General features: G+C 39.8%; 1 protein-coding gene across 2 annotated transcripts in view; it reads left to right on the top strand.

Moving 5' to 3' along the window:
* Positions 1–26,172, top strand: part of LOC138044152 (uncharacterized) — a 54,740-nt gene that overhangs the window by 26,646 nt on the left and 1,922 nt on the right. Inside the window, exons 14-22 of one of the 2 annotated variants that reach the window (XM_068890828.1) lie at positions 1,744–1,795; positions 7,735–7,832; positions 9,617–9,862; positions 10,468–10,588; positions 13,705–13,869; positions 15,355–15,426; positions 17,124–17,282; positions 21,723–24,945; positions 25,777–26,172. The exon at positions 25,777–26,172 is cut by the window's right edge and continues 1,922 nt beyond it. In XM_068890828.1, the coding sequence (XP_068746929.1) occupies positions 1,744–1,795; positions 7,735–7,832; positions 9,617–9,862; positions 10,468–10,588; positions 13,705–13,869; positions 15,355–15,426; positions 17,124–17,282; positions 21,723–24,945; positions 25,777–26,172 (4,532 nt within the window). Of the gene's footprint in view, positions 1–1,743; positions 1,796–5,884; positions 6,076–7,734; positions 7,833–9,616; positions 9,863–10,467; positions 10,589–13,704; positions 13,870–15,354; positions 15,427–17,123; positions 17,283–21,722; positions 24,946–25,776 lie in introns of those variants that run through there. The other variant, XM_068890829.1, reaches the window with a different exon arrangement.

Here is a 26,172-nt window from a genome sequence, read left to right on the forward strand (position 1 = left end):
GATTTGTTCTTTTAATTCCTGGCTGTGCTATCAAAGTACGTCGTTTAGTACGCCGCATATGATATGATTTTCCGAGTTGTAAGCCTGATCCCTAGAAACATCAACATCGAGGACCTAATTAAGATCAGTTTTCTAGGAACTTCCCACCTTCTAATTAAGGAAGGTACTCCACGGCGTAGACATGATATTTGGCGCGAGGTAAAAAAGTTGAAGAGCAGTGGGTCTTCCCTCACCCACCTCACCCCCATTATTTCCAAGGAAACAGGTTACTGGTAGTATAGCCGGAGCAACGATATATGATGTATGAACTTAAAAAGGTCCTGTGTCTGTAAGACAGTTGCGGGTAGTAGCTGAGACACCGGTGTGTATTCCCAGTCGAAACAATCACGTGCTGGAGTGGATCGCAACGTATTGATAATGGATGGTTCAAAATGAATTTGAAACTGGCCTAATATCATGCAAACCCAACATTGCAAATGGATCGAATATAGCCCGATATCATTCTACCATTTATTTTACTTGACTCACTCCGGCTTCATGTGATTTTCAGAATTCGTATTTTGTACTCTCGTCATTTGATCCTCTCATAGTGTGTGGACGTGGAATAATCAGTAATTCGGAAAACATGAAAACAATAAGGAAATCACTTTTATTAAGGGCCCATTAATTTACACAGCTTCTCTCTAGCCTCAAGGCATGCCTGTCGGATTTGGTGCCTCATTGTACTTATTGACGGTATCTTTTTTTATCAAAGTCATGACAGGTTTTTAATTTCTTTGAAGTATTTGGCAAATATTTGAACACATGATATGTCAGCGATAACAGTGTACAGTTCTAACGCAAAACTGCCCATATCAGTATACCGGTACAGTTCATAGTTTTCAATTCCTTTTAAATGGTCGCCGCGCCTGACCTTGCGGGAACAGTCAATATCTGTCCAAGTCTTTTGAAAAGTTAATATTTGCGAATTGTTTACAAATTTAAAGCAAAGCGGAATTTTTATAAATAGAGGATTACATTTTTAAGGGGGTTTTAACACTTGCTTAAAATACCGTCCACCTTCGACGTTCTGGAGAAAAATTACAAAATCTCCATGAATGCACCGGGACATAGAACATGCAGAATACACCAGGAAAGTCCTCGTATTCACAGTATAGGTATGCATCAATCGACAAGTTGTTTGTGCATATATGAGCGCGTGATCGTCGTCTGGTTAAATTATTCATCTCATGTACCCATTTCGAAGTGATCACTTATCTTGTTAAACGCGAGTGCTTCGTTTATCGCCTGTATGAAAATTGGAAAATTTAATTCGACGAGTGGATGAGCCGAATGGAGCGTGTTTTCATCACATCAACCCTGGGTCAAGAATGCGTGAGCTTGGAATTTAGCTGATTTGTGGGTTAAGAATAACAACTTGGGGACCCTCGGATTTTCGAGCTTGCAAACGCCACCAAGTTTTCCCGAGAAATAGCCGAAAGGTGATCGTGTTTAACGTTTTCCACTGTCGCTTTGGAAGTCAATAGGCAGTTAATGTTTATCATAACAAGAAGTTTTGAGACTCAAATTGCAACTATTTTTGACAGGCTTAAAAGCTTGTGATAACTTTAAAGGTATACGGTGTAACCTTGCAAGTCAGTTTTTGCACTCGCGCACAGAGCTCTCATTTAATTTCCTACAGTCGATGGGGCTTTGTTTGACCATGTTGTTCTTAAGTGACAACATTTCGGCCTTCTTTTGCAGGTCGACTACGAGAAGATGGCCAAACAGCTTAGTGAATCTTTAGAGGGAAAAGGTAAGCTTAGCTCTTGATTCTATGAGTTCTCGAGAGTCTTATCAAAAAAATCATGGCCTTAAATTTGATAATGCGACATAATACTTCACCAGTTGAGCATTTGGGCTTTTTATGGCCATTTATGGCTTTAAAACATGTTTAGTAACACTTTTGGAAGAACCTTTGGCAGCACCTTTAATCAGATTTAAGACTGTTGTGGTTTTCGGCAAGGGAAGAAGCCTAATAGTCGCGCTTCCTTTCTATTATTCATACTGCGTGAAGAAAAACATAAAACAAGATAGTGCTTAATAGTATTTTATGTAAACAATACTCGGCACCCATGCAGAGAGCTGGACTAAATTAAACACTATACTGTACATTTCTAAGTGCTTCTTTAATACTTCGCCTGCAATCAATCAAGCATTGCTTCAGTGATTTTGCAATTGTGGCAAACAACACGCACTTCTAGCTAAATGCCACCTCTATCGGCCTTAAATCTTTTGGGAGGTATTTCAATCTAAGCTTGCTTTCATTAAAAATACTATTGTCGATACTCCGTTTCCTATGCGTGACCAAATATCTGAGCTTCCCTTTGTACTTTCAGTAGCGTTTGAAACACTCGCCCTTTTGCCCGCAGCAGTATCTTTTTGTGCCGGTCAACGTTTTCGCTATATCCTTCATAGGAATTATTTTGAGGTTGAGGTTTCATGATTAGACCCCACTTTACTATGGTAAATAGTACACTACAAAAAACAAGTGGCATTCAATATATCTTCATAGGTGGTTTGACCCGCATACCTGCATGACATGCTGCTTTGATTTCGTTAATTAAAACAAATTTTCTCTCACATTATAAGACGTCACTACCCTTCTAATTACTCTTGTTTCAATCAATTACACAACCATTCTTTTTTATATTTGCCCATAGTTACAAGTTCATTTAAGTTCCCTTTCTTCGATTTATTGCAACTTGGCTCGTGAAACTAGACGATCGAGGAGCCTTTAATTTACAAGGGAAGCGGTGAAAGCCGATATACACATAGGATTGCATTTTACACATTTCCGACGATTCATTTTTCAGCTCTAATTACAACATATTCGAGCGCCTTTAATCATTTACGGGTATGGCTGAACAGCGGTTACCTTTTCACGGCTAAACCGGCAATTGCTTCGTTATTTTCATTCTCAAATTTTAACTTGTGCAATTTGAGCACTTCCGGTCCCTCTCGAATCAAAACTTTGTTGGTATGTCATATATGATTCATTGTAATGTACCATGTCTACTGCTTGGAAAACGCGGCCCTCGGTTGTACTTTGCTCACTCATCCACGTAGAGATTTGATTTGCCTTAGTTAATCTACTGACCACTAAGTGTAACGCTTTCTTTAGCAAAATAACGTTCAGCTTTGGCGGAGTAGTTTGTATCAGAATCGAATCAGAAAAACATCAATATGAAAAAAGACACGTCAACTCCACCCTCGTTTGATTCAAAGGCCAGGCAGCTAAGCACACAAATACACGTTTGATGTAAACCGGGCTACTGTCACCAACAGTCTCTCCCTGTCACCTATATTTCATGAACCCAAGTTTTCATCAAGAATTATAGGAGATTCTGTAATGATCAACCGGCCTTATCTAAGCCCTAGTTCCACTCGCGCTTTCTTTATTCATATATTCCACACAAAGAGAACGTATGATGCAAACTATGTTCAAATAAGTAACTTTTAAAAAGCTTTCAAAGAGAATACTTGGTTGTTTCACGAGAATACTTTCGTTTCGAAAATAATACTTGCAGTGATAGACAGTTAAATGGCATTTAGCAAGAGGTAATCAAATTTCGGTTTCCGTTACTGATTGAGAGATCTGTTCGTGAAACGCTAAGTAGCTTAAGGAGGATTCAGTTAGTATTCACGAATAATCTTAAGCGAATGGGTGTTGTTTTACGAATTCTACCAAATACATGGCATATTTAATCAGCTTTGAAGGGCGTATTGTAAAAGATTATGAGTTAACTACTTTATATTCTTGACAATTCACGAGTGCCCCAACTTAGACATTAATTATTAATGTTCGTTATAGACATCTTCACCACATAAGGTTAAGCCATGCTATTTTTTCTGCGTCAGTGAAAAACATTAATGATGTGTACGTATGCTTTGAAGAAATAAATTATTTCATAGACTTAAAAAGCGTCAGTAGATCTAAAACCCAATAAGGTCTCGTCTACACTGAGTTAGGTTGAGAATTCGAAACTAAATTACCAACTGCAACTCAGTACAAGCAAAATGGCCGGGTCTGTGATCTAAAACGACATGCGTTGTTGTTGTTGTTGTTGTTGTGATTTTACGCGAGTCCGGAACTTAGGTGAAAAAGGAATACATGCAGCTGTTGATTTTGCCACGACAATCGCTTCAAACACTTTGAGTCACGGGGCCAAAGTCTCTTTGCAATCGATGAGCCGTTGAGAACACGTTTAAAACCAAAACATAAGGTATGACTGCTGGCCAATCCTAACCGGCGAAGTCAATAATACTGCAAAGCAGATGAAAGCTCGGGAAAAACGACGCGTGCACGCACTGACTTTGCTCGAGTTCGTATTGGTTGAAAACGTGGTGCCAGTTATTTGTGCCAATCAAAAAATCGTAACAAATTTCTTACTAATGTTACAAATTATGAATTTGCTTTCAACAGAACCCCTTCCCATACAACCCAGCGGATATATGTTGGTCACCGCCTCAATTTCGAGATTCTTTTTAAGGAAATGGAAAAGGTTCCGGCATTTCCTTAAATAGCTATCTGTATGCAACTTGCTTTATTGGATTTTGTTCCTTTGCTTAAAAGAGCACGTAATTCCTCCTGGCTTCTCTACAGAATACTGGATTATTCCATACTTTGAGGTTGTTCAGAGAAACCCACTCGACTTTTCAGAGATTACATTTGAGATTTTCAACCGCAAAAAGTTTCAAACGCAATGTGCCAGTAACACACCTTTGAGACTCAAATTTTATTTGGCATATTCTTTTCGTGAATTCTTTTTTCTATGCTAAGAGTTTTTCGTAATCTTAGTCAAAAAAAAGAAAAGATTGGTTTTCTAGAATTTAACCCTGAAGGAGAGATAATGGTCAATATCGTTCAAAAAATCAACAATCGGCCGGGTATTCTGCAGTTTAGCTGATCGCTTATTAAAGTATATATGCCTTGATCTAGTTCCGCGTACTATGAAATCAAGTAAGACAATTGCATATTGAAACATATAATTCAAATTCCATTTGGGATAAGCCTGGCTCAGTCTTTCTGACGCTCTCAACCGGATGTTCTGAAATCTTATCAAAATGGGACCGTAAACGTTGGCCCCTGAAAACAGCCGGCCACTCAATTCTCAAAAAAGCTACAAAACCAAAATATGCCGGCAATAAGTCAAGCGCGAGGCGAAACACCTACAACAAATAAGACGGTGTCAAACGGTGAATGGAGAATGGTTCCTCATTGGGTCTCGAGGCCGGGATTTTCAGTTGATACAATCAGAGTGGCTAAAGTACAAGCGTGACTTTGACGCAAGTCACACAATGATGACAAAGTATCTTCCTCTTCCCTTTCTCAGTTTATGAAATAAGTCAAATGTTGTTTATGCTCTCACAAACTCATACCTTACCTATTACTGTAGCCTGAGCTTCACGCAAATTATCTCTCGAGTCAGCAGAAGACATCTCAACTTCTTGCTCGGCGGAAAGCGGTAAAATCCTCTTATGACTTATCCCGGGACTTATCATCTTGTGTGGATCACGGAACAAAGCCTTGATCCAATTGGGAAGTGTGTTTTGAGTACGTCCGCTTAAATCTCGGTGGGATTTAATAGCTTTTCGCAAATTTGTAAAAACTTACTACAAAACAGTTGTTGAGCTCACATTCATTAGCTTTTACTCCTCAGAGAACAAATTGCTGAATCACTTTAAAGCAGAAACTTCTGCTGTTGGAACCTTTTTATCTGAAAGTATAAGGTGCCTGAATCGGATTTTGTAGATTGCGAATTTTTTTGCTCAAAACCATTAACGGCTTAGCTTATCTATATGCATTTTTGGGGTTTATTCACTGTGAAGCACATGTTTCATGCTGACTGCCTTTAAAAGCTATTGCCAAAGATACGCGCATGCAGCTTATGGAGCGTAAAGAGTCACTGCCAATCCTTTTTCATTCCGCTCCATTTCGTCTTCAGAGAAATGAAAGTTTTCCTCGAAGTAAGTTTCAGGAAAGTAAACATGATGCTAATAGGAAGAAAGAAACTTTGGCACACGTGGCGAAAGGTATGGAACGCTAAGAGTCAATAGATTTAGACTTCGCAAGGCTGCCGCTGAGGGCCCTGCGCATGTTGTTCGATTTGGCGAGTAATTCGGTTTTAATCCGTAGAAGTTCCACTTATCAATAGATCCTCAAATGGGATATTCTCATGGGTACCCTGTAAAACCGCTACTTACCTGCGTGCTGTAGAGGGCTTCGTTTCGGAATTGAGCCGGGCGGGGTATAGAATCAACAAAAACATGCGTACTTTCTCTTTTTTTCCTCATTTTCGGCGGGAGGGTGGGGGTGGAATGGCCAGAAATTTCCCGTATGGAATTGCTCAAATGCACTCTTACAACAACGGTGCAAGAGACGTCTTGTGCCCCAGTTTCAAGGTCAAATCTCACTCTTAACATGCAAACAAAGCTACAAGCTATTTAATCGCCAACAACAAGTATGTCTTAATCCCTGCCTTCGTTTTCAAGATAACTTAAAACAAATATGAGTAGCACTCCCGACGTCGATTCAAATAGTTTCGACGTGTAATGCCGATCAGTGCCAGTCATGGCGTTACTGTTGCCAGCGTCTTTTTTTCGACACAAAAATCTTAACTGACACCGTTTATCACGATGAACTTCCAATCTTAAACCGGAAAACAGGTGGTCCTGGCAATGCCACTCTACAATAGATTAATCATCAAGTCTAGGGCCTTGAAGAGAAATCATGTGAAATAGTGTAGCCTTTTAGGACAAATAGTTACGAAAGCGGGAAGGTGATCCTTTTGCAACCAACTTCTCTGGCGGGTGTAATTGTTCATTCTTCTCCGCCAGATGACCTTGTTGTTTTCCTCTTAAATCAAGCTAAAAGATCAGTTATCACTCATCACCAATAACGCTGCGCTATTTTTGGGTAGCACTTGACCTTCCTCAATCCTTTCGTGTGCTTAGCAACAGGAGCACGCGAGAAATGATATCGAAGAGACCACTGTCATAATACTGCTGGACCACGCTTACGTTTTCTTCTCATATTTCCTTCTTTCTAGCGCTTGGTGGTGACAATAGTAACGCTGTGATGTCGATAATGTTGACGGAATTTGAGGAAACCGCCGCCGACAGAATTTGATATTTCCTAGACGCGTTGGTTGATAAATGAGCGCCCTGAGCCTTTAGCTTTACTTGGTTTCTTTGAAAACAATAATCATGTTATTTTTTGTAATGCCTCACTTACAAGCGTTGGGTTGTCCAAAACTTCGCAAAACCTCGCATCAGCGATGTCCTCCTTTTTGGCTTTGACAACGTTTCGCGTATTTGGAATTGTTTCATGTCAAAACATATCCGCGATGTCCCTCTTCACCTCTTTGTTGAGTTTTGAGGAACTGACAATTGGTCCTTAGTTTGGTGTTAAAGATACAGACAACTTAAGTGTTTTAACATTCTGTTTAGCTTATATTCGACACCTCTGTTCAAGAGATAGATGCAGGTCTCCAGATTTCACGATTAAAGGTATGGATTCACTTTGCCCGAAAAGATTCAGTTAAAAAGTGAATCAGCCGTTGCTGTAGTGATAGATCGCGACAAGTTACAGAAGAATTAAGCCAAAGGCATTTTCAAGATTCTGTTAAGGTAACTTATTGCCGTAATACTTGAAAAGTGAACTGATAGTATCCTTTTTTTCTTCTTCATCAGAACGAGAGTGGAGAAGACAAAAGTCCGAATACGAAAGTTATATCATGGCACTGGAAGCCGAAAGAGACTCGCGGTCAAAACATGAAACGGAGAAGCAGGTAAGAGGTTGACAATGCGCCGGCAACTTGAGTTTGCGTATTTTGCATTCTTGGAAAGATAAGAACATGCATGATGAAAAGTAAATGTTCATTCAGGCTGTGAAAACATTGCACTCAGACCTGTCAGCAATTGGAGCAGTCGATTTTCAGGTGACGTGAACATCGGTTACAAAAACACAACATAGGACCGTAAATCTTTTGGTAAAACAGAAATGGCACGATTCTCATCGTAGAGTAAGTTGTATCAGCTCTGACTGCTGGTACATTTATATCTACTGAAGGAATGGTGATATAAAATAATAAAAAGAGTTACCCGCAAATGAAGGGGATATTCTCTAAAGAAACGGTGGTTGAGATTGAATCGCGAGAAATTTCGCGAGGAGCAGCCGTGGTTCAGTTGGCTAGTGCGCGGCTTTCGGAGCAAGAGGTCCCCGGTTCAATTCTCGTTGACTTAAACGTCTGTTTCGACTTTCCTCTGATCCTTGTATCTATAGCTTTAAATACCCGTAAAAGGGAGCACTGACAGAAGGAGGGGGTAAAGGGCGAACCGTCAGCTTCCGTTGATACCAGTTTCGAAACTGAAGGAAGTACCGACGTCAAATAAAGTGCCTTTACTTTACTTACCAAGGATTGAAGTATTGTAAAAGAGTTATGAGCAGACGTTTCGAGCGTGCGGACGTGTGCTAGCCCTTTAGGGGTTAGCACAAACTTTTGTGCTACATTTTGTCAAGACTAAATCGAATGACCTTGCATTCGATTTCTAGTAAATGGTGCCAGCTGAATTAAATTCCTTTGCATCGAGATCTGTTCACTTGTGTCTGCTGATGTCATCACCTGATAATTTAAATTAGAGGCACGTGACTTGTCTCAACTGGCTAGCCTGATACTGTACTCGGATAGGAAATTAGCAAAATTGGCAAAAGTTTGAGATCATGATATTCGACCTTTATTTATTTTTTTTTTCTCATTTTAACAACGATTACGTTTTAAGAAAAAGATTTTTCTGGAAGAAACTTAAACTGTGCTTTTAAGTCTTAGATGAATCCAAACAGTAAGGAGTTCTTGGGGAATCCTCCTTCCGGTGTATTCATTTTCGATAATCGTCTACTGTAAATCTTTCTAGATGCATGAAGCGCAGTTTTACAGATTAACAGCTATGTAGCTAGTGCAGTCTTATCTAATAGCCTTGTCACTTTTTTATCTTCGCCGAGTGTGCCTCACTATGGACTGGTAGAAGATAGAATCATGTTTTTTTTTTTTTCAGAACGATACCTTCTCAGCCGTTTCGTGCTAGATCGAGTAATGACTTGAGTGTCAGAGGTTAATCCTTTAACAAGTTCGTCTTTAGTCTAAGCACCCTCTTGATCTAACTACACACTGATAAGTTAACATCGTTTCACGTTTGCACGAGAACAGCTGTCCAGGAGGCCACTGCTTGAAAAGATATAAGCATCTTAGGTGCATTTTGCAATGTTTTTCTTTAAGAGCTGTTCCGTTGCAGCCATATCCTACTCAAATTCTTACCCTTGGAATTAGAAACGCCTGCAAAGGTTTAAATTTGCGATCATGCTTAAGTATTCTTGCGTTGGGGAGTAAGAAAACATCAGGGGACATAAAAGTGAAATTTAAACTGATTGGGCCTTGTGACAGGTTAACAACTAATAGCGTAGCTCTCCGTCGGTTCCTTGCTGTTTCCAGACTTGATTCTAAAGTATTTTTGTGTGAAATTTCAAGACGTTTGTCTCACAACTGCGAGTGTTTGACTCTTTTTTTTTTCATCACAGGTAATTTCGAGCTCTCGTGAGACCACAGAGAAAACTCATTTTCCTGTGACGTTGGAGGAGGTAGCGCTCAAAAATCAGACCAAGGCGGTGTTACTTGCTGAGCTGGTCTCTATGGAGCTGTTTTACGGTCTAGAGGATTTGCTAAGAATCGGTGATACTGGACTAGCGGAGGGTTTAACCAGCAGTAAACTGTACAACCTCACAGATAAAGATTTACTTTTACATAGCGCGGAGACACTCTTGGAGGTAAGTTTATCACACTTCAATACCTTGCTTGTAGGATCGAACTGAGGTTTCATTTGTAACTTCATTTGTAACCGCATCGATTTGAACCCAAAAGTGGAGCGTTTTGCGGTTTCATCTGTCGTGTAAACAGCGAAACCGCGAGCATCAATTTGACTACGGTTACTATTTTGGCGCGAAATTTGCATTGTTCAATTCAAAATAGTGAATGTAGCGCGTAGTGCAGCGCTGACTTATACGAAAACGGTTCCGTGTAAACACTTCCAAACCGCATCGATTTTGACGCGGTTTCGAAGTCATGAAACCGTGTCGATGTGAAACCGCGTTCGTGTAAACGCTGCCTGATTCACTGATTCTGCAAGATCGCAATCTAAGAGATTTTGCGATTTGCCTGATCGCTTGAACTAAAATCCATGGAAATTCTTTACTTTCTCCCCAGTAGAAAACTAGTTATTTTCATAGCTGACTGCAGAGGTTCCACGATTTTCTGCCGTCTTCGCTCTGCATGAGCTCGTATATTTCTCCTTTCCGACAGTCTGGTGTTTCCTTAGCTTCGTACATTATGGCCTCGTTTGGTACAATGTCGATTGCCTTCATTTTTTCGCCAGTTAACAGAATATTTCTTCGCTAAGAGCACTCTTTCTGAGGAGGACAGTGGCAGAAATCTAGCGCTGAAAAAGCTTGACTCTGAAGTAAAGACTGAAAGACCTAGCAGATTATTGGCTCAAGGTAAGGGAGAGAGGATTACATCTTATTAATTCCTCCATTTAGGGCATCAAGCGTGTTACATAACCTGTCTCTGCAGTAATCGCCCAGTGAGTGTCCGATCGCTGATTCTGTAACAGGCAACATTGTTCCGATCCACACCTTAAAATAGGGTAGACGATGGTTTTCAGTTTTCCGGCATCGCATGCCCTTCTAATCTTGTTTGAGAGCGCTTGTCTAGAAAACCATGAGATAAATAAATAACCGGTGTCGTGTGATTGCATCTTAGACAATCCACCCAGCATGGTTCTCTCATAGGCCAGTAAACAAGAGCTACTCTTCGAAATCTGCGTTCACGTAAATGCTGTTGATCTGAATCATAATTCTTCGTTATCCCCCCTGCAGTGAGTCCTTGAAATATTTATGCATCACTTTTCCTATCGGCCAGTAAGCCCGCTTTACTGAGACCTAATCTTGCACATAATCAATGTCGATAACTCGATATCAAGGCTGCTCAGATGAAATTTCCCAGAAAAAAAATGAGAGTACAACTTTGTTTTCAGTAAAGAAAGCATCAGTCGAACGCATTTCACTGATGTCTTGTTATAAATAGCTGAAGTTCTGTTTCTTACAACTACTCTCTAGCTTCACACTGCCTACACTTTGACGATTGGTTGCTGTGGAATGATCAATTTCTCGGCTTAACCCTTTGACTACTAGAGATTTGGCCGAAAAACACGTTTTGAAGCTAGTTGAGGGGTTTTTTGGTCCTTGTCGTGCTGTTTAAGAGCTAAATCTCGCTACAAACCCGTTTCCAGGTTGTACACTCGGCGGCCTTTTCAGCCAGGTGCAAAATAAGCGCTTGCAAAGTTCGGGCATGCACAGAAAACAAAATTTCGACAGTTTTTGGGTTTAAAAGTAGCACAACACAGTTCGACTTTCACTTTTCGCTTTCTCTCCTTCCCTCTCTTTTCGCTTTCTTTGCCTATTTTTTTTTTTTTTTGAACTTGCTGAGCATTTGGTAGGCTTTATTTTGGTGGGAAGAGTTTCTGAGAAACCTTTTAATCATCTTAGAATTAGGTTCTCAGAAAGGTAGGTGGGTAATGGAGCAAGCTTTTCATGGAGATTTTCAGGTCAGTTTACATGGTTTATTTGGCCGTTTCTCCAGTTTCCTTGACTGAATTGTGCTCATTCTGGTATAGTTTGAAAGATCTCTTCTCCCTGCACAAGTTAGTGGACAAAGCTGTTCCTGACCGTTAAAAGTGATGACGTCACAAGGGGTAGATGGGACCGTAGATAAAGCTGGACATATTTTTGCCAGATAGTAATCAAAGGGTTAATAGTGTATAAAAGTTTAGGCTTAAATTGTCTCAGTAGGGTGGCTGTTTTCTTTATGACTTACGGAGAAGATTCATACGATTAAAATAAACAACTTAACTGACAAACACAAAGTGGATTAGATTTTAAAGTGTTATTTTCTCTGTCCAACTGGTCTTAATCCCTGATCATAACAAGCTTTATGCGGATTCAAAAGACTATACCAAAAAGCAGAAAAACACCCTTTATAAAAACTGACAACAGTGTTCCTTGATAGTATCACGTTCTATGGAAAGCTGTCAATGTAATCTACGTGAATTCGAAGTAGTTTTCGCGCCAAACAAATATGTTAATGACGTCATGTTATTTTAATTTCGAAAAAAAGGTAGGTTTTTTATAGCCTTTGGTCGTTGCTGTTAGATTTTCCTGGTTTTCGAGTTGTCAAGCGATCGAGAATTGAGCCCGCGAGACGAGCGAGTAAATTTTCACTGAGTTTTTTCCGTCATGTAAAAGGCTCGCGATTTCGTTGTTCTTCTAAGGCTGATCGATGTAGTACGTTAAATCAACCATTGTGCGCAATTACCTTAATGCGACTTGCGTGACAAAAAAAATCACTAAAGGATAGGAATGGAGTCAACTAATAAGTTCATAGCGTCTGAAACTTTATCCGTGATCAAAAGTTATCAGGCGGAGTGCAACAACTTGGACATCAAATGGTGCGTCATTTTGAATGCGTGTCCGCTGCCAATCCATAGTACTTCTATTTCTAATTAATGTAAGGCCGAACTGAGCGTCTTCTCTGAAAAACCCGGTTTGAAGTGCTTGTTTTGCAGATGCGAACAAACACTATACCGTAAAATTCCGAAAATACGCCACTCCGTGTATAAGCCCCACCAAATGTACGCCCCCCGGGAGCTTGTACCTGGAAAATTGCCCTCAAATACAAAGTAAAACAAAGCAAAAACAGTGAATTTACTTCCAACTATAAGGCTAGCCCAATCGATTTGGAAACGTAGTTAAGCCCCTCCGTATATAAGCCCTTCCAAAAATAAGCCCCTCGAAAAGGGCCTTCAAAGAATATAAGCCCCGGGGCTTATTTTCGGAATTTTACGTATTTCCACTGCCGAGAGATGTCGATTTCTGTAGAGCTTTTCGAACTGAAGTAATCTCCGCGTTGCTTTAATTTTTTTCCGAAATTCAGAAATTAGATATTTTAAGAGAAAGCTTTGCTAAGGCTTGTTTAGCACATGGAGCGGTCAGTTTTCCGGTATTTCACGAATCAGAGAAGACTTCCGCTTATTAACCGCACTTGCCAAGCGTGAGGCCCAGTATTGGAGTCTTACTCGCGCGTGACATCTCGCTCATGAACTTAATGATGCTTCTAATTTATAAAATGTTCGTAAATCGAAACAGAAAGCCTTTAAATATGCGCGTTTCCAGTGTTAAAGGCAAAGAAAGGTGAAATTTCATTTTGGCCAATGGTTCATAAATCCCAATTTGTCTTAACAGAGAGCTTTTTGTGGGAAACAAGGTCACCCGCTGATTTCAGTTTAGCCCCACCTGTTGTAGGTTACTTGTTTATTTTTGTGTTCACGTATAAAAGAGAAAAATGTGATAAAAGATGCTAATTAAAGAAAGTTCTCGTGGTTTTGTACTCTAAACAAAAGCCGATAACCACTCAAGAAATTGTCGTGCCAAGTTCTACAACATAGCTCAAATTCTCGACGAGTTCAGCCAGCGCAAATGATGTTGTACGTAACCGATTTATCAGTTGTACTGCAAACATGTCTTTCCGATCTCGTGTTTTCTTTATCTCCAACCAGGACATGGCGAGCTGCTGGGTGGCGTTTCCAAAGCTGAATCGTCGTACGAGCGCAAACTATTTCGCGTCAGAGAAACGCTTTGCAGATTGAAGCGAACCACAGACTCGGCCTCACTGGGCTTTCTTTCCCGATTATTGGACGCAAAGTTCGACGAGAGCGAAAAAGGTTAGTTCTATCTTCCATCTCTTCCTTGAATGAACAGCCAGGCGAGCGGTTCATTAAGGTTTTGCGCAGTTCTTTGTGGCGCTTTATTTAGACCTTTTTTGCGGCGTTCTTGGTGGCCAATCACTCACCTAGCCAAACTAGCAGAAACACGGCGCTTCAAAATGATCTAGCCGAAGACCTACCTGAAGTTTATTTGTGGGAATTATTGGAATCTTAAATGTATCTAGAGCAGTTGACCGCCTATGACGTAACACGGTGCCTGTCACGCAACCTTAGGTTTCGTCATTCCTACCACGCTTTGGAAAGTTTCTATCGTAGTAAATGGTGAATACGCATACATTCCATTCAAATCATTATTCAGCATCTTTGAAACCTTACGCTGTACATGAGCCGTAGTCTTTCTGCTTTGGAAGGAGAACTAGGGTTGAGGTCACGCCATGGTAAAAGAAAGTCACCCCTTTGAATGCACATCTCGTATGTCGCGTTGGGAAAGGCGGTAGGATGATAGCAAGTGTACAAAAGTGAGACTTCCTGAATCGATCTGGTTTATCGCGCCTTTATCTAAACTTTGTTTATTTAGCCGACATCTTGCCTTGTTACCATAATTAACTCCTTTTAACACAGTAAAAAATCCAAGTGTGATCTCAACCAGTGTCAACAAATCATAAAGCAAAAATGTAAAAGAGTTCAACAATGACATCTTTTATCTTATCGAATTAATTCCCTTTTTTATGATTGTTGATTTATCTTCGCTTGTACCGTCATAATAACAATGATACTCATATCAGCTTTGACAAGTTTGGCATAAGTTTGAGAATTTCAGCTTATCTTGTTACACCAGAAATGACGTCAAACTGTATCAATACTTCGTGGACGCAACGTAAAATTAATTCCAGTGCTAGCTTTCTGAAAGAGGCAAAAACCCAGAAGATCCGATAAAATGAAAAACTCGGCTTGGCGCAGGGTAGAAAACCAGTGACCATAAACTGAATGTAACGATTAGGACATTATTCTTCGACCTCATGCGGACTAATTCGTGTTTATCATCCTGTCTGAATGCGAAACAAACTGACACAGTCGCTGTCTGGCATTCGCTGTGTGGCATGTTTGTTGCATCATTGTATACAAACCATATTTGACTGAAAGAACGGAAAATCCTTTCAAGATTCTAATCGACGAAAAAGTGAATTGTTTCAAGTCTTTGAAAGAACGATGTCAACAAGAGACCATTCTGATGTTCCTGTTGTAAAGGTTACCGTTTATTTTCCGTCAGCTGCGCGTCTTATTGGTATGTGACTGCTTTACTTAAGAAAACCGCTCAAAAAAGTACTTGTAAAGTAAGTTGTAATATTGCAAAAAGTTCACTAATATATAATCTCGTATCTCAAGTAAGGGATATAAGTCTTCCCTAACGAGTGGAAGCTGTGCTTTTCAAATCTATTTTCCCTGTCAAAATCACACCTTAAGCTTCGTGATCGTTTTTAGGTCTACAAGAGTACAAAAAGCGACTGTATGAGCTTCTAAAGCACCTTGTGGAAACTCAGACCTCATGTTCAGGTATGTTAGCATATTGCATACCCGAGGGCTGTCATATGCTTTGTTTACGGGTAATTGTGGGTAACAAAAATGGGGTAAGCGCCATGTATGGGAATCATTCCCAGTAATTTGCCAATTTAAGTTAATGAAAATCTGGGATTTTCTTTTTTCTCTTCGGTTTGAATAGTGTCCTCAAACTTGTCTCTAACTTCACCACGATCAAAGAAACGTATGGAAAACCATAACGTTCTGATGTAATCTTTATTCTTTTGGTCTTGAAGTTTTCTCTTGATGTTTTGGAATCTTGTCATAGTGTACTTTGACAACATTATTATGTGATATGGTTTTGTTTTTTTGTGGTGAGGTTCTGTCATTATGTGACGAGTTTTGCTGGTTGCGTGTTGTGTTGAGGTCTTTTTTTGACGTGCTGTGTTTATAATCAACAATAGGAAGAAACTCGACGTCATAAAAGAACCTCACCACATCATTAAAATGTAAAGTTAACACAGCACGTCAACGGAAGACCTCAACAGATCATGACGGAAACACAACACGTAACCATCAAACCTCGTCACATAATGACAAAATCACACCACAATACAAATTTTCAAGACTAAGAGAGTAAAGAATACTTAAGAAAGTTATGGCTTTCCATATAGAAACACCTTTTTGGTTGGTTATTTTCTGCTTAGATAATGAACGTTCTTCATTAACTTGTTTTGGAGGAATGATTTATGAGTCTGTAATCTCCTTTGAGAATGGCCAATGACTATCAATGTGTGATACAAGTTGAGCACTAATTGAACAAATTAGAATCTGAGAAAGTTCATCTGAGCGTTACTAAGGTTTAGTGTGGAAATGGGTCGACATGGAGGGAAAAAATCTCTGACCTGGATGGGTATTGAACATTCGGATCAGATCGGCAGCGTTACAAGGCCAGACAGGAGCAGGCCATGGGTCTGGTATTGCAAATGTTAATGAAAAGCAATAGAATGTGCAGCGTGTAAATTGAAAGGGTAAAGTTAGTCGCTAAACACTGACTGAATTAGCTATTTTAAAAAGTGTAATTCGCAGTGCTAGAAATCCCGGGAAATCAGTCTTGGTGTTGGCACTAGTCATGAAAATGGGCCCGTATTAGGAAAGAGGGAGAAGGTCTGAGGGGAGCAGGGATTGTAGCTACTACGTTGGATAAGATCACAAATGTTTCAGCTCATGAGGTACAAGGCCATAGGGGAGCAGACCGCGGTTATTATAGTGATAAAGTATATCAGATTTTTTAAAGTATTGTAATGCGGATCAAATCGGGGGGTCAGAGATTTTTCTGTTCCTTGTTTGGGGCCATATTTCAGTACATGAAGAAGGTTTCTTGGGATTTCTTGGCGTTTCTTGGGATTTCTAGCTATAAATTAAACTTCGACAGTGAAGTCTGTCGTTATCCACCGCAACGGGGCCAACTCGCCTTTCATCGTTCTTTTCGTGAAAAAAATTAGTTTTCTTTAAAGTCATTTTTCTTCGCGAACGCCGGGTACCATCATCACCGGAAAAAAGAAAACTACGTGAGAAAAGCGTCTGCCACCTGGGGCAGCGAATGATTGATTAGTCAAAGTCCTTCTGTAGTGATTTGCACGAGATATACCGTCGAACCCAGTTTATGCAGCAGCTGGTAAGTACATTTACAATTAATAATGGAAGGTTTTCTATCGTTGTTTTCTTCATAGGCGTTGAGACTACAGAGGAGATCGACCCACTTAAATTAGAGCAGTCATTATGTCACGTGCTTATGGATAAGGCCCTCTTAAACTGCCTCTTGCTATTGGACAAAGCTGATATGGAATCCCGGATCAAAACTCTTGACGTGCAGACGTTCGATTATACAGGTATCTCTATTTTCCACCGCATTTTAATTTCCTCTTTTCCTCAAGTGTTCCGTTGTTTTTTCTCCTAAAGGAAATAGGGTGTAAGTATTCTCCCGGGGCGCTTTCCATTTTTATGGAAAACCCGGTTGTTCTTGTGGTAAATCAAATGGAAAAGACTTGTCGGGGAAAACAGAAAGAGGTATTCCTCTTAAAATTCTCGTTTTTGCTGAAATGATCGGAAAATCCTGCATCATCTACTACGTCCCACGTGCCATGCTCCTTGGTGAATTAAAGGAAATCCGGAAAGCTATGTTTGTTATTGTAAATCGTTAGTGAGGCCTTCCAAAGGGGGCTCTGATGTCGCTTTGTCGTTCATTTTCCAGCCCACCTGTCGCCTATTTGGCTAGAGATAAATGTCGCTGTCGTTTTTTTGCTGCAATACAATTGTCGCTGTCGCTTTTCCGCTAGAATACGAATGTTCGCTAAACGTGCTTAAATTTTTTTCGTCCTGTAAATTTTGTTTAATTTAAAGCGTAAGCGCCCGTAAAACTTCCGCTTCTTTTTAATAAGAGATCGACCACTAGAGTGGCTAGAGTGTAAACATAAATCACAGAAATCGCTAAAGCTATAAAGGCTCACACTTGCTGTATTTTCCTTCATTGCCAATACGCTTCACGGCTTTAAATTCGTGTTTCAGTGTCGACCCGTTGCCTCGCTTTGGTACTTCTCCCATGTCTTATTTTACATAAAAGAAACATAAGATGCTCGCTGCATAGCAAGTGTGTCAAGTGTTGATAACGGTTTGTTTAATATATCTTAATGGTTTGCACAAGAAATAGAGTAACACCAACAGAAGAGAAGATTTAGAGTCATGCTGGCCTGGTGGTCATGTCGCTGTCGAAATAACAGTGAAAAGATGTAAAGTGTAAAGTAACTTTATTTAACGTCGGTAGTTCGTTCAGCTACGAGGCTTGTATCAATGGAAGCCGACGGTGCGCCCTTTACCCTCCTCCCTCTGTCAGTGCTCCGCTTTAAGGGTATTTAAGGCTATAGCTACACGGATCAGAGGAAAGTCGAAACAGACGTTGAAGTCACCGAGGATCGAACCGGGGACCTCTCGCTCCCAAAGCCGCGCACTAGCCAACTGAGCCACGACTGCTTCCTATGTCGCTTTGTCAAAATTAAAAATGGATTTTCGCTGTCGCGAATTATCAGGTTCTGTCGGCTGTCTGATATCTGGAACAACGTTGTTGCTACATTTAATTGTTTGCAAGTTTGGAGCGATGTCGCTTGTCAGCAAAACCTTGGAAGGCCTCGTTAGTGCCCAGTGTCTTAGGCCCGTTTTTAACGTCGCATTCACATGTGCAGAATCTAACGCAACTGAGCGAAAACGATAGTTTTTTCTCATTTGCCTTAGGCCAGGTTCAAAAGTCGAACTTCACATGTTCCGAATCTAATGCGAATGAGAAAAATCTATTGTGTTCATTTGTATTAGACTCGGCACATGAGATGTTGGACGTTTGAACCGGGCCTTTAAGAAAAGCAAAGCGATTCAGTGCAAAAGGAACACGCCTGTCCCGTTCCGTTTTGACTGAAGGAAATTGTCCTGTGTTCCTTTTAACAGCACACTCTTCCTATTTCCCATTAAAATGGAAGGCGCCCCTGGAGTGATTTTTGTGTAAATATTAAAAAAATGTGAAAATATTGAAGGGCCGCAGCCAGGATGAAACATAGTTAAAATTTAAAAAACGATCTCTGGCTAAAATGATTAAAAACTACGAGCTTTCGACTGCCCGAACTGCAAACACTAACTAAAAACGTACATTGCAAAATGATGATAATGTAGAAAATTATGAATATTATGAAAATTATGAATTAGAAGCGTGGCACACCTAACGCAGATAACAATTCGTGCCCTTTACCTGGACAATACAACATTCTTTTTAACAAATATTCATAATTTTCTACATTCTCATCATTTTGCAATGTACGTTTTTATTTAAATTTTCTCATCGATTTCTTATCATTCATTTTACCCGTCGAAGACTGCAGTTCGGGCAGTCGAAAGCTCGTAGTTTTTAATCATTTTAGCCAGAGACCGTTTTTTAAATTTTAATTTAAAAAATGCCTAGAGCAAAATCCTTCCTTCCTTCCTTCCTTCCTTCCTTTATTCAGATAAACTGACGTAACTGAACAAGTTTATATATGTTTTTGGATGTTTTGGCTTGTCGCGGAGTAAGAGAAGTCAAAATACAAACCAAAACCAGTAACGATACTCCGGAATTTTTTACTTATTTATTCAGTATCTATTCATTTTTTATCTACTAGCTATTATTAGTATTATTATTATTATTATTATTATTATTATAATTATAATTATTATTATTATTATTATTATTATTATTATTAGAGCAGTTTTCAATTGCGCGTGCACATTTTCCCGCGCTTTGTGCGGCTACGTGTAATTTCTTCGCGTTTTGATTGGTTGACTGGATTGTCTCCGTCCTTTTTGATTGGCCAAAGTAATTACTTTGGTTTTGGTTTTACTACACTCAATTGAAACTCGCTCTATTATTATTATTATTATTATTATTATTATTATTATTATTATTATTATTATTGTAGATTTAATGCACCTTCGTATAAATAAATAAATAAATAAATAAATAAAGTATTTTATTGTATTGTATTGTATTGTATTTTATTGATATTACATGCCAAAACATCTAATAAGCTATTTATAACCAGCTTGTTCTGCAAACAAAGAAGTTATGGATTTATGGAAACAAAAACGTTTTGCGAGATATACTGACAGTTTTACGTGACTTGTGTGGTGGAAAATGTGATTGGTTCAGCAACTGAACAAATAACCAACATTACCAATAAAAATGAGCAGAATATCGAGGTATATTTGTACGCATTTCGTGTGTTCCCTGTTCAGCAGAGGATAATTATTGTCATTATGCTGAAACTTTCGGCAAAACTTTCAGCCCTCTTTAACCCTTTCTATGGTTACCTTTTTTGCTTTCGATGATATTTGTTTGTTGGTTTGTTTAGTTCTTTTAAAATGTTAAGTGGGTACTAATAAACGCCCAGACCTGTCCAAATTGCAAATGTTTTGAATTTTAAAATTGTTGGGTGATCAAACATTTTTCCGTCTTGGTTGGTCATGTCATTCAAATATGTTTTGTCGTGTTTTATGTTGATGGTAAGATTTGAACCAACACCGTAAAGTACTTTTTGTCCTATTTTTTTTTTTCTTTTTTTCTTTTTTCAAATAAAACGAATTTATATATTGTGACTCGGGGATTCTTCGTTTGTTATAATTCCTTCTAAGATCTACTTTGGATGCTCCCGGCACCATTCAACTATGTGAAAATTAAGAAAGCTACAATTTTGGACAAAATAAAATGAAAAATTAGTACCCCCCTCCCCCAAAATCAATTATGAATCCGCGAGCAAGTTCAAGCCCGCCATTTTTTTGCATCATTGAAATTGGGGAGCTCTTCATTTTCCATTTGAAATGTCCAAAATTGAAGGCCACTATACTATAATCGTGGACATATTTAAAAATGGAAAATTGTGACAACACCCAACCCCCCAAAATCAATGATGGGAAAATGTCCCGTTTTAGCCTTCACGCCCCTCGTCCTTGATTTAGGGGGGGTGGGGGGGGTATTTCTGTTCCAATTTAAGATCGTAAGTTCAGGTGAAAATGATCTTGGTACACTGTTAATAATGAGCTTAATTTACGAATGTCCGGAATATGTTTAGCGGGTATCAATCGTGATTGATGCCATGCGAATTTAAGGTTTGGATGCCATCTTGGACTGACTGGTCGACACATCACCTCGATCTGAAGATATTTAACCGAGTTTAAGTAAAGAACTACTACCACTACTACTACTACTACTACTACTACTACTACTACTACATTGTGAATCAGTCATGCCTCGACATCGGGTTCATATCGCAATGCCCGCATTCCCAAATCAAAGCGGTATACTGTGGGGCGCCGAACGCACTTTACTAATCCATGTCGAGATCTCGAGTTATAAGTCGAGATAAGAAATTCTCGACTTGCAGAAAATAACAACACCAACATGACCCACTACCAGTTATATATTTTTATCGGTTTTCAGTGGTGTTCTGTTTTTGTTCTTGATGTTTTGCGCCATTGTACGACGGCGCATAACATGCTTCACATCCGCATGTAGAAAGACTCATTTTGTTCGTTTGTTCAGGAATCGCCAATAGTTTCAAGCCACACGATTTGAACCGCTGACGAAACATCAGCATGTTTTGGCCACGAACAATGTCTCTGCGTGTTTTCTGCAAAGCAGTTACCATTTCGATAGGCTTTGATGCTTTTTGTTGATCATCTTTTAAGATATCATAGATCACGGTCCTTTTGTGAGTGTTATTTTTCATTGCTGCATTCTTTATGTTTTTATCTTTTAGGATTAAGCAGTGCCACACCAGTTCAATGTGATTGTTCGAGTCAGTCAAGCGATGACTTTGGCCCTTCCTCACCCCTGTCGGGAGCAAGAAATCTAGACGTACGCCTAACATCGGTAGATGAAGGAGTGGTACTTGAGAGCTCCAGTGAAAGTGCTAACAGTCGTGAAAAGCTAGCAGCACACCTGGAAAACACAATGGAAGAACTTGAAGGCGAGAATAAGCGGCTGTACGAAAAGAACGAAGAACTGCGAAAACGGTGCGAACAATCCGAAAATGAAAACAGTGAATTATCAATAAAACTTGTTGAGTATGAAACCAAATTGGAACGAAGCGAAAGGAAATTGAGCCTCAGCGGGAAAACAAGATTGGAAAATACTGCCGTAGAAGTACAGGATAAAATGGAGGAGAGAGAATTTGAAGCTTGCGTGCTGTCAGCGCGCATGGAAGATCTAGAATATAAACTTAAAACAAAGGATAAAATAATCAGTGTACTTAAACAAAACGAAAAAATGCTAAGAGGGCAGCTCTTTGAGCAAAGAAAACGCACAGAAGATGTGGAAGAACAGAATGCAAAACTACAGCTAAAAGTGAAGCAAGCTGAAGAAAAGTTTGAACAAAGTGAGTTGAAGTTGGCTTCTTACACTGGTTCGGAAATGCTTGAGAGCAGGAAAATAACAAAGCAGTTAGAGAGTTTAATTGTCGAAAACAAAGAACTGGCCTTAAAAATATTGAAGCTAGAAGAGGAAAAGTCAAAAGTTAGAGATCAAAATGACGGAGAAAACAAGGCAGACTTCTCTGAAGACCAGAAGAAAATGTTGGAGAAAAAAATTATTAATTTGGAAGTCAAACTTAAAGATCAAGAAGTCAAAATTTTGAGTGTTAAAGAATACGAACGAAGGATCCGTGCTGAACTTTGCAAAGAGATGACAAAGAAGTTAACAAAAGCTCAAACGCAAACTCGCCAACTTGGTGAAAAAATCTTTGAGCTTGAGTCCAAGCTTCGAGAGGCGGAACAGCAATACTCAACCGTGAGAGGAATGGATACGAGTGCAAGAAGTGCTATGCGCGATGGTATAAAATCTTTAACGGACAAACTGAGAGCCGCGGAATGTCGTAACAGGGAATTAAGCGGATTTGTTCAGGATGCGGAAGAACGCCTTCTCCTCTCACAGCGGAAAGTGCTCGCTGCAAAACAGGCGGAGATCGACATGCGAGAAAAAGTTCAGTTGCTAGAGTTAGAAAACTGTAGAATAAAAGAGAGAACGAATATTCGCAAAGAGGAGAAGATTATTCGTCCTTCCACCGGAAGAACTGCTGATAGACTAGAAAAGCTGAGGAAGGAAAACTCGAACCTCTCCTTAGAACTAAAATGCTTCAGAGAGAACATTTTAAAACTGGAACGGGATTTGCTTAAGAAAGATGATGAATTTATAACTCTCAGAAACGATTCTGTGGATTTGTCCAGTGAAGTTTGTAAGCTGAGAAGCGAGCTCGATGAAAGCAATAAATGCAAAAACGAATTGAAAAAAAAAATTACAACATGCTCTGAAGCAGAGCAGAAACTTGTTGCAAGACTGGCAATAGTGCAGGAGGAACTGAACAAATTGGAAACAAGCAAGGCCATGCAAGTTGAACAAGCCACCAATGGAGACTGGAGCGCATCTTCGGAATCAACGTTATTGATTGGTGAAATAAATTTCGAAGATCCTGCTAAATCGGTTGATTCCAGTACCTTCTTAGAGGAAACGAGCAATGATGAAATGGTCAAAGAGTCGCAAATGCACGATAGTGACATTGCGCATGAACTCGATGGACTACAAGTTGTAATCGATAAGCTAAGACTGGAAAACCTCAGAGTGACCGAGAAAAACGAAATTCTCGAGCGTGAAATGAAATCGTTGGAGGAGAACTTGTCTGTTGTAGAGAAAGCATTTCAAGCGTGTCGCTCTGAAAATGAGTGTCTTCTTCGAGAAGTTAATCTTAAGTCATCTAAAGCCACCACCGAGGGGACACACGCCTCCTTCTGCACCGAGAAAGCAGGTGAACTTCGGTCAGAAATAGGTGCTCAAAGACAAAGCGAAATCAGCTTGGAAAAGAGGCTTGCTGATCTTGAAAACGAGTCCATTTGCATGCGAGAGGAAATCGGTCATGGCATGTTGGAGTTTACAGAGCTGAGAGAAAAGAAAGGATCGTTGGAGAAGAAGGTCAGCGAGGCAAGTCTTGTAGTTGATCACTTGAAGAAGGAAATTCTAGATCTGATCAATGGCCTGTTGACACTGCAAAGAAATCTGAACTTATATGTCGATAAAATGTTGGCTTGTCTTGGTTTAGAGGAGACGAGCTTACAACCATTTCGAGTTGGACTAATAAATGGATCTTCGACTCCGACCGAGGAATCAAGTAGTGATGCAAGCAGTGAAATCAGTGAAACATTTTCGTGGAAATCTGCATTTTCTTTCCGCCTTCTTCCAGACAAAGAAGGCTTTTTGAATCCTTCAGATATTAGCACGATTAGGGAAAGTAAGGCAGAGATTATACGCGTGCACGAGGACTTAAAAGCTAAGATACTTGCAATAAAGGACGCTTTAAGCCGACTTCCAATTCATGCTGGCGACGAAAATGTGGAAGCTGAATCTGAGTTGGATGGTAAAACGAACGAATTTGGTGCCAATCTTTTAGTAGACACTTCCAAGAGTGGCTCTGTTTTACCTCGACTCTGCAGAGCTGAGAGGGTGAAGCTATCGAGTTTGCTTTCTCGCTTAAAAGAAGAATTAGTTCGAGAAAGGAAAACGAGCAACGATGGTCGAAGCGAAGGAAACGATCTTTGCACCCTGTACGATAATTTAGAAGGCAAGCTGTCGCGACTTTCATGTGAACTTGCACTCAGGGAAGATGAGATAACAATACTAGTGACCCAGAGGAAGAAACTTCAAGATGAGCTGGAGGAATGCGAGAAAGGCCTCATCATCTGTTGCCATTGTGCTTCTAAAATTCCAAATCAAATTGAAGAAAATCGACAACAGCTTAAGGGTAAACTTCTCTCTCATATCGAGGATACTTCGTGGCTTGAGAGCGAGATTTGGGGGTTTATGGAGTACAGACAGAAGCTGGAAAGCGAACTGGACAAGATTAAAGGCAAAATTATTAATATGGAGGATGAGTTGGATGTGAGAAAGATATTGATGAAGAGATGCACCACTGTTGGACCGGAAGGCGACGAGAGGTAATTAAGTATGAGCACACTTTGGTATTGCCAAATGTGGCTTATCTGATCATTATATCAAGAAGATGATCTCTTAAAAGAATTGCACCGTGTCAAAGAGAATTAAGTAGAGACTACTTTCGATGACTTGCACTATGTCATCTTTTAAAAGGAAGGGAACTTTATTTAAGTGTCTAGTCGTCCGAGCGCTGGAGCACTAATTGGGAACACTATAAACTTGGTTTTTGAGGAGAGAGGAATACCTCGCGGTGCAGAATAGAGAACCAACAAACTCAACCCACATATGACGCCGAATATGGAAATCGAACCCTGGCCACATTGGTGGAAGGCGAGTGCTCTCACCACTGTGCCATCTCTGCACAATCATTTTATCCGCTTAAAGTGTTACTAATAATGTTCGATACATGTTGATGTGTATGCCAGTTACTTTGTCTCAAATATATTTCATTTATTTCTTATAAATATCTAACAAATGTAGGAGTAACACATTATTTTCCATTCCTTTTGAAAGTTCTTTGCTCTGACGACGGCAATCTCGCTCATTTCTGTAGTTCTCAAAATTGCACGAGCCATAGGTGAGGACAATTTGGGAACTTTCAAAACATCACGAATGGCCATAAATCACAAAATGCATAAGCAAGTCCATACAATATTTTATTTATTATATAATCAAAAGAAATCACTCCATCGCTTTGTTTCCATAGCAACTTCCGTGTTCCGTGTCTATAACCTCTTGTTCACTCTGTAACCTATTTACGCATTCGTCTCTGACCAATCTGAAACGCGATATTTTGTTGCGTATATAACTTTCTTTTTTTTTAATTCTCTTAGAGATGTTTCTAACAGCGATTCGTCGAAAGAGGATACAGATGATTTCAGACCCAGTCTTCCTGGAAAGAAAAGAAAGTCGCAAAAACACGTGACCTTTGAGAACGTGGACATCAGTGAATCCGAGGACAAATTAACCAATAAACGAAGACGGCAGAAATCTGACACTGTGGACAATGACCAGAGAGGACATGCGCGTTCAAGTCCTGATGATTGGCTAGAAACTGACATGGATTCGAGTGATGTCGACCTATGTGAACTCTTGGCCTCAATCCCTCGGGATATCCCTAAGAAGCCACCAAGTCCGGAAGAGCTGGAAATCGCGGAGATCGCAAATAGACTGTCAGGGTATGATAACATGTCATTTGATGATAAATTGCAGTATGCGACACTCTCAAG

Source organism: Montipora capricornis, chromosome 3 (genome assembly GCF_036669925.1).
Source record: "Montipora capricornis isolate CH-2021 chromosome 3, ASM3666992v2, whole genome shotgun sequence".
Lineage (NCBI taxonomy): Eukaryota > Metazoa > Cnidaria > Anthozoa > Scleractinia > Acroporidae > Montipora > Montipora capricornis.